Source organism: Simochromis diagramma, unplaced genomic scaffold (genome assembly GCF_900408965.1).
Source record: "Simochromis diagramma unplaced genomic scaffold, fSimDia1.1 OVJJ01000287.1, whole genome shotgun sequence".
NCBI lineage: Eukaryota > Metazoa > Chordata > Actinopteri > Cichliformes > Cichlidae > Simochromis > Simochromis diagramma.
In genome coordinates this window covers 44789-58465 of record NW_024386810.1, presented here as the reverse complement: position 1 = coordinate 58465, position 13677 = coordinate 44789, and the positions used below count along the sequence as shown (strand labels likewise).

General features: G+C 48.2%; 1 protein-coding gene across 2 annotated transcripts in view; it reads right to left on the bottom strand.

Annotated features, from left to right (window-relative positions):
• Positions 1 to 6630: 6630 nt before the first annotated feature.
• LOC120730697 (E3 ubiquitin-protein ligase RNF123-like) overlaps positions 6631 to 13677 on the bottom strand; it is a 51804-nt gene continuing 44757 nt past the window's right edge. For both annotated transcript variants that reach the window (XM_040027154.1, XM_040027155.1), the window contains one exon: positions 6631 to 6864. In XM_040027154.1, the coding sequence (XP_039883088.1) occupies positions 6725 to 6864 (140 nt within the window). In that variant the 3' untranslated portion in view covers positions 6631 to 6724. The remainder of the gene's footprint in view (positions 6865 to 13677) is intronic.

Here is a 13677-nt window from a genome sequence, read left to right as displayed (position 1 = left end):
CAGACGGAGTCACGATGAAGGTTCGCCTGCAGTCGGTGAAAACACAGAAACCACAAGAAGATTTTAGCTTATTTTCACCTCCTTTATTCAAACTGAAGTACTGCACTGCAAACTACTCCATTACAGAGGTCCTGCTGAAAGTACTCAGTGCAGCTCTACTGCACATAAACAACATGATGTAGTCCTAAAACCATCAAAGTTTTTCCCAAAGTGTCTCATTATTCACTGTTTGAAGATAACTTGGTGATAAATACAGAAGGATGTGATACACTTTAGATTCTAGCCAATCATTTTACGTTTCCGAGGATAGTAGGCGGGTCCAGGTACGTACGTTCTTTTAGAGCAGAGCTACAGATTAAAAATGTCCAAGGCGAAGCGGTCAAAGTCTGGCTGTACTTCACAGCAAAAGATGCAAACTCAGCAGCTGCAACAAGTGCTTTAAGCTGATACTGTGATACTGTCAAAGGAGGTAACACCTCAAATCCGATGAAACACCTGGCGACGCATAGCGTTTTTTTTAAAAGCCGAGAAATGCGCCGTATTTGATAGCTTGCTGCGAGACCTCACACCGAGCACATCTACTGCGGGTGTGGTGCCTGTTATCAGACCCGGAGTTAGCAACATCCCCCACAAACCCGAAGAGGAGAGTCCTGGCCCCTAGCCCTGCCAGTGTAGCAGAAATGATGAGGATGATGATGCAGCAGCAGCCGTTCTTCTCTGCGTGAGTAGCTTAATGTTGTTCGTGTGTAATTTACGTTGAGTAGGCTAACCACGTTATTACATTAATGCATGTAAGTGAACTAGCAAACACATCATAGCTACATGCGGCTGTCTTCTTGTTTGATGGCAGATGCTCCCTTCACCCTGGCCAAAAAGGCTAAAATGACCAAAGAAAAAGTGGAAAACAGCTGAACATGAGAGGTTTTTGGACAAAGTTTGTGTTTTTTCCATTGTTTAAGCACTGCTTCCAGCCAAGAGTGATACCATATATGCCCCATAGCTGCAGAAAAGGCTAACATTGTTATCTTTTTACAAAAAACAGCTGAACATGAGAGGTTTTTGGACAAAGTTTGTGTTCTTCATTCTTTAAGCACCGGTTTGAGCACCGTTTAAGCACCGGCACCGTTTCAAAAGTACCGGTTTGGTACTGGTAGACTAGGGATGGGATACCCATCCCTAGTCCTGACCAACCTGATCAAACTGGTCAAGATTCAAACTGAACACGTTCCACTCTGGTTTTTACTCTTCAGTGTTTTTTACGTGCGAGTCACAGTTCAGGGTGACGACCTCTCACAGACGAACATCAAACACCATAATCACGCTGTGACGACGAAACCGACCAGGCGGAACATCAAGTCCAAACCTGAGCAGCTCTCAGCTGTAAAACACTGCATATTTAACACGCACACACACACACACACACACACACACACACCCTCCATCCAGAGGATAATCACTGGAGCTTTAACACCCATCTCTATGGAGCTGGTTGCCCTGACATCCTGTGTGCTGTCCTGGCAAACATCAGCAAACACAGAGAGAAAACAGCCAGAGTGTGTGTGTGTGTGTGTGTGTTGTGTGTGTGTGTGTGTGTGTGTGTGTGCGCGTGCGCGCGCGCTTTAACGATCGATGGACAGCAGCAGCTAACCGCCCTGACAGCTTTTCAAACAGCCTGATGATTTAATCTCACACGGGCAGCTGAAAGTGGCGTCTGCAGGGCTGTGCTGGGGTCAGGCCCGTCTCTGCGACCGCGGCTTTCTGAAACCTGGAAAGTCAGCATCCATTATGACACAAGTTTCCACTGCCATTAAGACGCGTCGAGAAGAGAAGAACGATCGCTGCTTCCGGCTGCAAAAAGACTAAGGTGTGAGTATCAGAGAGCCAGCAGCCGTGTGCCAACCCACCCTCTCTGTGGAAGCTCAGGTCCACTCAGACCAAACCAACGTTTTATCTCACGCAGCGTGTCGTAATAATGAGAATAAGTCCTGTCTCAGACGACTGATTTTCCATCTTATTCTGAGGTGAAAGTAAAAACTCCGGACGTGCTCTGATGAATGAATGAAGTCGGCGCCGAAGCAAAACGCTGACTGGTGCTTCGCTCGTTTCCTGTTTTACAGGCTCCACACTCCAGACTGAAAGTCACAGAAAAACGATCATCCATGAAGGTTTGACCTTTGACCTATAACTTACCTGCATCGCCACGGAGATAAGCACCATATTCCACAGACGTAACTCTTTGTGAGGAGGTTGCAGAGGTGGTGCAGTGAACAGGCCCGCCCTCCCTGCAGCGGGGGTAATCTCTGCTCGACAAGCTCTGTGATGGTAATAAATTCCTGCAGGCGCAGGAAAAACTGCAACGTTCAATTCTACACAGTTTTATTTATCTAGCGCCAAATCACAGTCGCCTCAAAGCGCTCTTTATTATAAAGACCCAACAGAGAAACCCAACAATCAGGTGACTGCGTACGAGCAAAGCGCTCACAGACCCAGGCTCAGGGAGGGGCGGGGCCATCTGAGAGAGCGGTGCGTTTCCACAAACAACACAATAAATGAAAAACGACCAGAGTCAGAACTCACCTCCACACCTGTTTGGGGTCTACGAGGAAGCCTGGGTGCTACAACGTGACTTTTCTGTTTTGGTGCTTCTCGGTGTGAGTGTGTGACGGCGAATGACAACAGGCCTCGGTGAGCTGTGATCAGACAGCAAACAGTGTTTTTGTTGGTCTTCCTTGGTCTCTTGTATTCCGGGGGCCTCTGGATGTCTGGAGTTTTGATCTCCTCCATACCTGCTTCATGCCCTGGAGGACGGGGCTGTGGCCCCCCCACACCCTCTAGCAGATCATTACATGAAGGAACCTTTTGAAAAAACAAGCGCGTCCATGCTCACAGGTGTACACACGGGTGATCACACCCACAAACTACACCCTTTTTGGCTCCTACGTCAAAGCACACTGTGTTCTGTTGATCTTATGTGCTGCACAATAATGTTTAATATTTAGTATTTACTGTCATATTCCCATATATCATTGTGATGTTGTTTATTCTATTACTCTTGTTCTCTTCTGCTTGTTTTCTTTTTTCTTTCTCAGCAGGTGATCCAGGTGATCGATAGATGCATTTTTTTTTCTGCTCATTCTGTTGGTTTTTATTTTTTGCCCTTCTCCCCCGTCCCTCTTCTCAGCTGTTTCTCTTTCCCTCTTTCTTTCTCCCCTTCTTTCCCCCAGTCAAGTCTGTCCCGTATTCAGTAAGTGAAAATAAAATAAACAATAAAAGGTGAATCAAATGGACCATTACAGCAAGGCTGGGATGGTCAATTTGGTAAAGTAAATCTGTTGGGCATCTTTCTTTGCCTTTAGACAATAATGCTGATGCAAAAGAGCCAAACGGGACAGGCAAAAAAACAAAAAACAACAACAACAGTGTTTTTGAAGAAAGCGCCACTGTGTGAAAGGGGCGTGTTTATAGTGGAAAGCAGCCCCACCCCAACAGATGGAGGCGGAGACCCAGCGGCCGTACCTGCACAGAGTGCTCGTGCTGATAAACCGAGAGGCTGCGTCACAGACGTGGGGACTGTTTGCAGATCACATAAACAACTTTCAATCGAAGCTTTTCTGTGATCGTGTTCATGCGTCTAGTCTGGTCCTCAGTGATAACTGGGATCACACCTGCCTCGCTCCCACTGTTCCCAGAATAAGATGCTTCAAACATCCTGCGCCTGCAAAGACTCTTTAAAAATAGAAGAACTCGTAGTTCTCCTGATAAATGTTTAAACGATCATACAAAGTTGTGGTTACATAAATCTTGAAAAGGTTTTTCTGGGTGAAGCGCTTACATCTCGAATTTCTCAGAAACATTTGGTGTAAAATGCTTCGGTTACTTCTTCGTGTCTGGCTCGAGCGTGACCTGTGAGTTTAACAGGAAATGATGCGGCACATAGAAACACAGCGGCGGTTTGTAGCCTCGCTCCACAACGAAGACGGCGATGGTCTGCCCGGAGACCCTCTGCTGTTGAAGCGGGAGCGTCAGAGTTTTCACACAGTCTCCCTTTACCGCCCCGAGCCTCTTCTGCCTCTGGCTCGCCCACGTGGGCGGCTTCTTCTTTCTTGGTCGGCGCTCTCTCAGATGGCTTCACTGTGGAAGCTTCGTGGCAGGTTTGAGTCTCGGTTATTCCTCAATTGTTCCTGAACATCCTAACCAATTTCCTCTCGTCGCGAGGAAGCTGGTTACGATGTGACGGCACATCTGGATAAACTCACGTACAGCTGTTTGAAATGATGATCGTGTCTCTGCAGACACGTTCCCAGCTCCTGTAAATCTTAGATCTTCACTGAGTTCCTTGGACTTCGGTCAGTCCGATGAATGCTGCCAAACAAATCCTTTTTGTGCCGTAGAGAGGACCTTTCAGCAGTCATCACTCCCCATAACAGACCTCGTCTGCAGCATCTTCAGCACCACTTATTAAAGCGTCGTAGGGAAATACAAACAGTGTCAAGCTTGTTTTTTAAAGTCGCTGTACAATCATTCACCCTGGAAACAGAGCAATTAAAGCCCGACGTTCATGCTGATGAGTGTATATAAACATCTGGGCACAGCTGTATATTCACACAGTGTTTAGCCTCGTCTGCCAGACCGAGCTGGGTTTGTAAATGGTGTGTGTGTGTGTGTGTGTGTGTGTGTGTGTGTGTGTGTGTGTGTGTGTGTGTGTGTGTGTGTGTGTGTGTGTAATCAGATATCTGACGTTCTCAGGTGTGTGTTGTTGGGAGACGAGTGTACTTCTCGAGGCTTTGTGTGAAAAACACGCTGCAGCTTGAAACCACTTAACATTTGTCGGCGTGTCTGGACTGAGGAACACTTTCCAAACAAGCAGCATAACTTCACATTAGCAAAAGTCATTTCCTACTCGCAGCTGAACGAGAGCAGAGAGCCATTAGTGGGTTTGTGGAAATCCACCTCAGGCGGCACTTACACTCTGCTTTCTTTTCCATTTTTCACGTCCTCAGTGTCTCTGTCTTTGAAGGCTGACTGAACGCTGTGCTTTCATTACCAGCTTCTAATAATATTTTGGCTCTTATTTCATTTCCGGTTCTCTGAGCATGACTTTGCAGGAAAGTGATTTACACGCAGCGCTTCTCCTGCTTTATCAATAATAAATCCTCCACTTCAGCCGGCCGAGCTCTGCGGTGGAGACAACGGGGAGAGTCCAGGATCGGGTTTCTCCGCGGAGACGGCGAGCAGGACGAACAGACACCTCGCAGGAAATGGCTCTCTCTCACAATCACGTTTTTCCAAACTTTAACTTTTTAATCTGCTATGGTCAGGTCAGCTTCATCACTTATTAATTACAGACTAATTATATATTGATCAGCGAGGTCCTTCTGTTGTGTTCAGGTTTGCTTTAGACCTCACACAGGCAGCGGCGTTTTCCCGTGAGCGCACAATCAGCTTCAGCAGGTTTAAAGAGTCTCAGCAGCTATAAATAAATACCAACGTCTCAAACACAACGTCTCTACTTCTAACAGTTTACTGCGCCTGCTTTATGCAAACATGCAGAGCGTGCACGTCCCAGAACCAGCAGCAATAACCACAGACGCTGAACCCCAAGCTCCTCCCAATGTCCATCTGTGTGAGTGTGTGTGTTAGACAGCACTTAGGCATAGATGGAAGCTCTGTGAGTGGGTGTGTGGGTGGTGCAGCAGAAAGTGCTTTGGCGCTATAAAAGGACGAGCCCATGCATTTGCCAGAACTCCACCTTAATAGCAACAGAAGAAGAAGAAGCTGCTTCATGGTGTCGCCGCTGTGCAAAAACCCATCAATGTATTTTCACTTAAACAAGCAGCTGTTTTTATCTGCATTAAAGTTATATAAACATGCAACAGTGCAAATGCAAACTCCTCACTGACAGTTTAACCAAAAGGCATTTCAGTGGAAACTGGCCGACACATCCTCAGCATAACCATGTATAACATCCACAACACTTAAAAAGAGCTTATACACACACAATACGGTAACATTATGTTGAAGCACAGTACGTATCACTCCGCGAGGCTCCGCCTACGATAGCCGTAACGCTCCGACAATCCATCAAGCGGTGCGGCTTCGTAGCTCAGCAAAGTCGCACTGAAACATCTGACAGATTTTCGAGCGCCGTGCACATAAAATCGTTTCGAGGTCAGTAAACACAACCAGAGTTCATACATAAGGCACACGGGATTATAAGGGGCTCTGTCGACCTTCAGAAAAATCAAAGGATTGATTTTAAGTGTGCCGTATTTTCCAAACAACACGGTAATAACGACGGCCCGCTAGCATGCTCTACCAAAAATAGTGCTTTGTTGTGTATCTGACGGACGGAAGCTAAACCAGTTCCACACCAGTGAAGCTGCAGCATTTTTACAAACCAGTTCAGCTTCATCTGTTTCATTCAACGATCCGCTTTCGCTCTTCTCATTCTGCGTCACCGCCATGATTTTTCCGCCATATGTATATGAAAACAACGGCACTGCGCATGCGCGTTTTACCCATATTCTATCGCCATGTTTCATTTTCTTATCGTTGCCCAACATTACACTGTGAACGGTATGATATGACCCAGCCCTAATGGCTGCTGTTACTGATATCAGTAACAGCAGGTACCTGAGCCTGTGTGAGGCTCTCATGAAGTCTGTGGATGCAGAACCATAACCAGGTCTGTGAGCGACGGGTCACATCGCCACGTCCATGTTTTTTACATTGGTGTGCTTGCAGGTGTGACAGGTGCAGGTGTACTTACAGCTGTGCTGGCTGCAGCCTGCTTGGACTCCTCGGTGAGAAAGGCCAACATCAGCTCCACCCTGTGCTTCTCCTCCTCACTGATGTAGTCGGTGTCTGTGGGGGACACAAACAGGGCTGTTCATGGGCTGATCTGAGGATCTCTGCAGGGAAGGAGAGCTGATTGGATGTGGTGAAAACATCAGGAAACTAAACTCTGATGTCACAGGATCCAGAAGATCTACATTAGTTTGTAAACATAGAGGTGACCTGTACAGGTGTGATGCAGATCGTTGAAGAAATGAAACTAATATCTCATTTTGCCTGAGCTCGCAGTGTCAAAGGATCCTTCCAAAACTTGCAGGATACTGTTGAAGTACCTCCTGTAAGTCTGCGCTGAGGGCGGGACATTACTCTCCATCACCTCAGAAACAACAGCAGCAGTGAGAGCCTGAAGCCGAGAGCCCGGCTGGTAACCACCGCGGTGAATCTGTCTCTGGGTTTGAGCACTTATTAAACCAGCTAACACAGAGAAAACCTGACTTTGCTGAACTTCGTTCTGAGCCACCTCGCTCTGAACTTTTAGAGAACTCCTACCAACAAACTACCAAACCAATCACACGGTGTGTTTAATGAACACCAGGCAGGAAACGGCTGCGGGGACACTCGGCCGATCGCTGAGAGCCGAGCCATCGTCCAGACGAAGCTCGTTTCTGCTGAGTATCATCTCTGGTTTATACAACTTACTCAGTTATGATTCAGAACGTCCCCATTCGATTTTTGCCTCGGGCAGCCAGAAATGTTATAATTCTGATCATTTATCAGTACATATCCATCAGAGGTGTAAGCATCACAACAGAAAAACATGAAGCAGAAAACCTTAAAATATTCTGCAGTCGATCAAAAACCATGAATCAACACAGCGGGAGCTGTGCAGGAAGTCAGAGCGAATTAAATACAACGTTTATCAAACGTGAAGCGTAGTTTGATCTTCTTGTGCTGCTGGTTCAGTCAGTTTTGGTCAGAGTGACGAAACTGCAGCATCAGAACCTGTGAGCTGCGGGCTTTCAGCCCGACGGCGTGTCCGTGCCGTCGGGTGAACGATCCACGCTCTGCGTCCACGTGTTTGTACCGTCTCTCGTTTACCGTTTTAGCTGTTTGGTGGTTGTTGAAATAGTTTTGTGAGCTTTAAGCTGAGATTCAGGTGTTTCTGCCAATAATAATCGATCCAGGACTTAATCGATCGATATCCCGTTATTCAGACTAAAATCGATTTGTTAAACCCACGCCTCGTTTCTGCTGTCGTCTGTGGCCTCGGGTAAGGGGGGGTCACAGATCGATGGTAAATCATCAGCTTCTCTCCACCTGAATGGTTATCTATGTCCCGCCCCTGCAACTAACAAGCTAATAGGCAACCAAATCAGGAGGTTAATGAGCCAATCGTGCTGCAGAGATTCAGGACAGTTGGAGCTCTGCGGTTTCAGGCACATCTTACCCTGCAAAGATGGACGCGAGTGCACTTAGTGGCTTGTTGTGGCTTCCATGAATCAGCACAGCGTTTGTTCCATGCTCTGAGGAGGAGCCACAAACATTGCTGGTGCTGCAGACTGAAACTTTCTGAGCTGTTCATCACAGATGTGACTCCTGCTTTCAGTCACAGACTGAACATGCTGAGCACAGCTTCTCCTTTAACTCCTGCCATCCATTTATTCACCCCCCCCACCCCACCCTCTCACTTTATGGCCTTCGATTTGTCCCCCCCGCCGCAATCAGATCCTCTTTCGGCTGAGGGCAGGCTGTGAGACTGGCTGCTTGGATGGCTGCCATGTTGATCTGCAGTGAAACGTTACAACCAGCAGAGCTGTTGTGTGCAGGACACAGCACACAACAGACCTCAGATCATGAGACTGCACGCCGTCAGTAAGATTAGGAGAACGCCGGCGGTTGGATGTGATGAAAGTTGGTGCGAGGTGGAGCGAGACTGAGAAGCCAATGAATCTGTGAGCTGATGCGGATCTTTTTAAAATGACAAAGAAAGATCTCAGTGGAGGATGTGCTCTCCTCTCAGTCTCTTCACCAACAGACGCTGAAGCTGCTCACATTAACCTGCATCCACCCATTCTCCTGCTCTGAGGTGGAGCTGCCTTGCAGCGACAGGAGCAGGTTATCTCCTCCTGGTGGATTGTGACGTCCTGCCGGTCACCTATGGTCCGTTCTGTCAGTCCCTCCCAGAGAGGACCATAGGTGACGGCCCGAAGGTGGAACCAAGCTTCACCCAACACGCAGCAGCGTGTGACGGAGCGCAGCAGCCCGAGCGCCCGTCACACAGCTGTTGAGCTCCCGCTCAACTTTATTCCATGATGGAGTCGCTGTCACCTCCTCACCCCAACAGAAGCGGTGGCTCCTCCCGGGATGAGCAGATTTCAGGTTTGGTCCTGTGGACGCCTGCCCCGAGCAAACAGCAGCCTGCAGACTCGGGAACAAACACTGAGCCCTGAACACTGAACGCTGTTCAAAAACAGGCAGAAACCAAGGAGGCAGGAATCTCACACATACTCCAGGGTCCACACGGCAAAGGCTCAGGCTGGAGCTCACCGAGAACGCGCAGCGACACGTCAGGGACAAAACAAACACTGAGACAGAGGCAGGGAACAGGGGACACACGAAACACAGGGGACCACACGAAACACAGGGGACCACAAGAAACACAGGGGACCACACGAAACACAGGGGACCACAAGAAACACAGGGGACCACATGAAACACAGGGGACCACAAGAAACACAGGGGACCACATGAAACACAGGGGACCACAAGAAACACAGGGGACCACATGAAACACAGGGGACCACAAGAAACACAGGGGACCACACGAAACACAGGGGACCACACGAAACACAGGGGACCACACGAAACACAGGGGACACAAGAAACACAGGGGACACATGAAACACAGGGGACACATGAAACACAGGGGACACATGAAACACAGGGGACACAAGAAACACAGGGGACACATGAAACACAGGGGACACATGAAACACAGGGGACACAAGAAACACAGGGGACACAAGAAACACAGGGGACACATGAAACACAGGGGACACATGAAACACAGGGGACACAAGAAACACAAGAAACAGGGGACACATGAAACACAGGGGACACATGAAACAGAGACCACAGGGGACACAAGAAACACAAAAAACACAGGGGACACAAAAAACACAGGGGACACAAGAAACACAGGGGACACAAGAAACACAGGGGACACAAGAAACACAGGGACCACATGAAACACAGGGGACACATGAAACAGGGGACACATGAAACACAGGGGACACATGAAACAGAGACCACAGGGGACACAAGAAACACAAAAAACACAGGGGACACAAAAAACACAGGGGACACAAGAAACACAGGGGACACAAGAAACACAGGGGACACAAGAAACACAGGGGACCACATGAAACACAGGGGACCACATGAAACACAGGGGACACATGAAACACAGGGGACCACACGAAACACAGGGGACCACACGAAACACAGGGGACCACAAGAAACACAGGGGACACAAGAAACACAGGGGACACAAGAAACACAGGGGACACATGAAACACAGGGGACACATGAAACACAGGGGACACATGAAACACAGGGGACACAAGAAACACAGGGGACACAAGAAACACAGGGGACACATGAAACACAGGGGACACAAGAAACACAGGGGACACATGAAACACAGGGGACACATGAAACACAGGGGACACAAGAAACACAGGGGACACAAGAAACACAGGGGACACATGAAACACAGGGGACACATGAAACAGAGACCACAGGGGACACAAGAAACACAAAAAACACAGGGGACACAAAAAACACAGGGGACACAAGAAACACAGGGGACACAAGAAACACAGGGACCACATGAAACACAGGGGACACATGAAACAGGGGACACATGAAACACAGGGGACACATGAAACAGAGACCACAGGGGACACAAGAAACACAAAAAACACAGGGGACACAAAAAACACAGGGGACACAAGAAACACAGGGAACACAAGAAACACAGGGAACACAAGAAACACAGGGAACACAAGAAACACAGGGAACACAAGAAACACAGGGGTAACGGAAGCTCCAGGAATTAGAATTAACAATCACTCAACAACCTCTGAAACTCGAGGCAGGCCCGGGAGCTCCACACATCAAAACTGAGTCCCAACACAAACTCGGAGAATCGCAACAGATGGCGACAACAATGCACTCACGCACTGACCCAGGGCCTCCTGATGGGAGCACGCCAAGATACCAGAGAGTGTGTGTGTGTGGCGCTGCAACCAGTCTTCGAGTGATTGGAATAACTCAATATTAAAAAATATTAACAGAAATGCTGCGTTTCATTTACTGACCGACTGAAGCCAGGCCTGCAGTACAACGTATCTATGGGCAGCGAGTGGATGACGCACACAGCAGCAGCGATGATGACGCTGGCAGTTTAACGTGGAGGCGGAGTCTATTTAAACACCGCGGAGAGGCGGAGCATCGCCTCCTCCCATGCTTACCTCCCATCCGATGTGGACAGCGGATCAGCTGGAGGCGCGATCGAAGATTGCAGCGCTCCCAGATCAGCTGTACACGCTGGAACACTCTCCCATGTTGCTTGTCTGTGTTTTGTGTTATGGTGTGATGATGTCTGTGCATTCCTGTATTATCCTTTTGTGTTACACATTTCCATGTTTTTTTCCTCGCTACCTAGCCTGACCTGTCTCCCCAATGTGATGTGTATCATATGTACGGTCGGCAAGGTCTGTCATCTCGGTTGTGGCAACTGCAACTGACAAATAAAGGCCCTCTGATCTCATCTCACCATCAGAGGTTTTACTGGCTGCAGCTCCATCGAAGCTACTTTGTAGCTCCGCCCACTGCCGTTTGTGTCACACACAGAACAATCTGAACTCCAGGAGTGTTAAAGTACGCAGACGAACTGAACTCAGTCTGACAGGTTTAAATGGCAGCTTGGTGAAGGCTGACGGCAGCCGCTCTGGTTTACATGGAAGTGAACAGGGGCGAGTCTAAAGGGGGGCGCGGGGTGGACCACACTGTGTTTACTCTGAAACATTTTTCTGTCTCAGGTCAATTTGATTAATATTGAAACATACAAATAAAAGCCAAATAAACTCTGAGCTGCTGACCTGAGGGAGCTTAAACACTGAACTGTTGTTGATGTTAGTTTGCAGCTGACGTGCTCGCTGGTCTTCCAATCCCATCCAATTTTATTTATAAAGCACTTTAAAATACCCAGCACAGGACCAAAGTGCTGTACAGAAAATAAGTTGAAAACAACAGAATAACAGAAAACAGCAAAAATAAATGAATAAATGAAACACGTAACACATAAAAATTAAAACAGCCCTATATTAAAAAGAAAACAAGATAAAACAGCATCGAATCACCTATGAACAACTAAAATAAACCAACATCCCACATGGTGTCAAAGGTCAGGGTAAAGAGGTGGGCTTTCAAGAGTGACTTAAAAACAGGTGGTGACGAGGCCTGTCTAATCTCTAAAGGGAGATCTTTCCACAGTTTGGGAGCTGCTACAGCAAAAGCACGATCTCCTCTAAGCTTACCCAGTCCTGGGTACATGCAGGAGCAGCTGATCAGCTGACCTGAGAGAGCGGGTGGGTGCGTGAGGCTGTAGCAGCTCAGAGAGAGGAGGCGGGGCGACGCCGCGGAGAGCTTAGAATGAATCTTGAAAGAAATGGGCAGCCAGTGAAGTGAAGCTGGGGCATGTGCTCAAACTCTGTCTTCATCGCAGACACCACACACACAGACGCACACACACACAGACACACACACACAGACGCACACACACAGACACACACACCACACAGACACACACACACAGACACACAGTTGTTGTTCTTCTGCAGAGTCTAATTGGCTAAATAAATCTGCAGCACGGCGTAAACAGTCTGATGTTAATGAGACGCACATCACCGACGCTGCGCTTTGCTCTCATCCATAAAACATCCAGAGATTAACGGCCTCCACCCGCACAAACCCACAAAACAGAGAGCAGTCAGCCCCACCCACACAGCATGGACCACAACTCACATTAACACACATGAAACAAACATGTAACACACACACGTGAACACACACATGCTTTCAGGGAAGGTGTGTGTGTGTGTGTGTGGTGGTGGGGGGGGGGAGGCTTGAAACACAAAGTTATGATCGATCAGAGGAAACGGGAGGAGGACAGGTGAGGACAGGTGTAGCATGGATCATGGAGCTGATGACATCTGGATGTGAGAGGATATTTCTCTGATCACCTTTGAAAGAGGAAAACCGAGTGTCCTGGCTCCTCCCACTATCACCGTGTCTTGATCACTTCTGTAATCAAATTACATTGAACCTGAATATTTATGTAGAGTAACTCCACCACGTCAGTTCATCTACAGGCGACAAACAAGCAGTAAACGATGTTTATTCCAACATGAGCACGTTTGTCGTTCCTGGTATGTGGTTACGGTTGCTGCTGGTCTAACAAATATCTCTGCCACTTTGTGACACACGCACACAGATCTGTATCACACACCATTTTATTAGGTACCCCTGCTGAGCTGCTGCAGCAAATATCTGATAAAGCAGAGGCTGATTTGGGCCTGCAGACGGGGCCGACGCATCAGGGCGGAGCAAAAGCTGAAATAGGCGACTCAGGATGGAAACGGAGAGGAGAAGCCACGGGACAGGCAGGAAAGATGCAGGATGGACGAGAGAAGATGGGCAGGGATGAAGGAAGAGTGACAGATGCCAAAATAACCTCAGCCTGAAGACGACGAGCGTTTCAGAGAGAATCAGCTGCAGAGCCCAGAGCACCTCCACCTCATGAATCACAGCATCAGT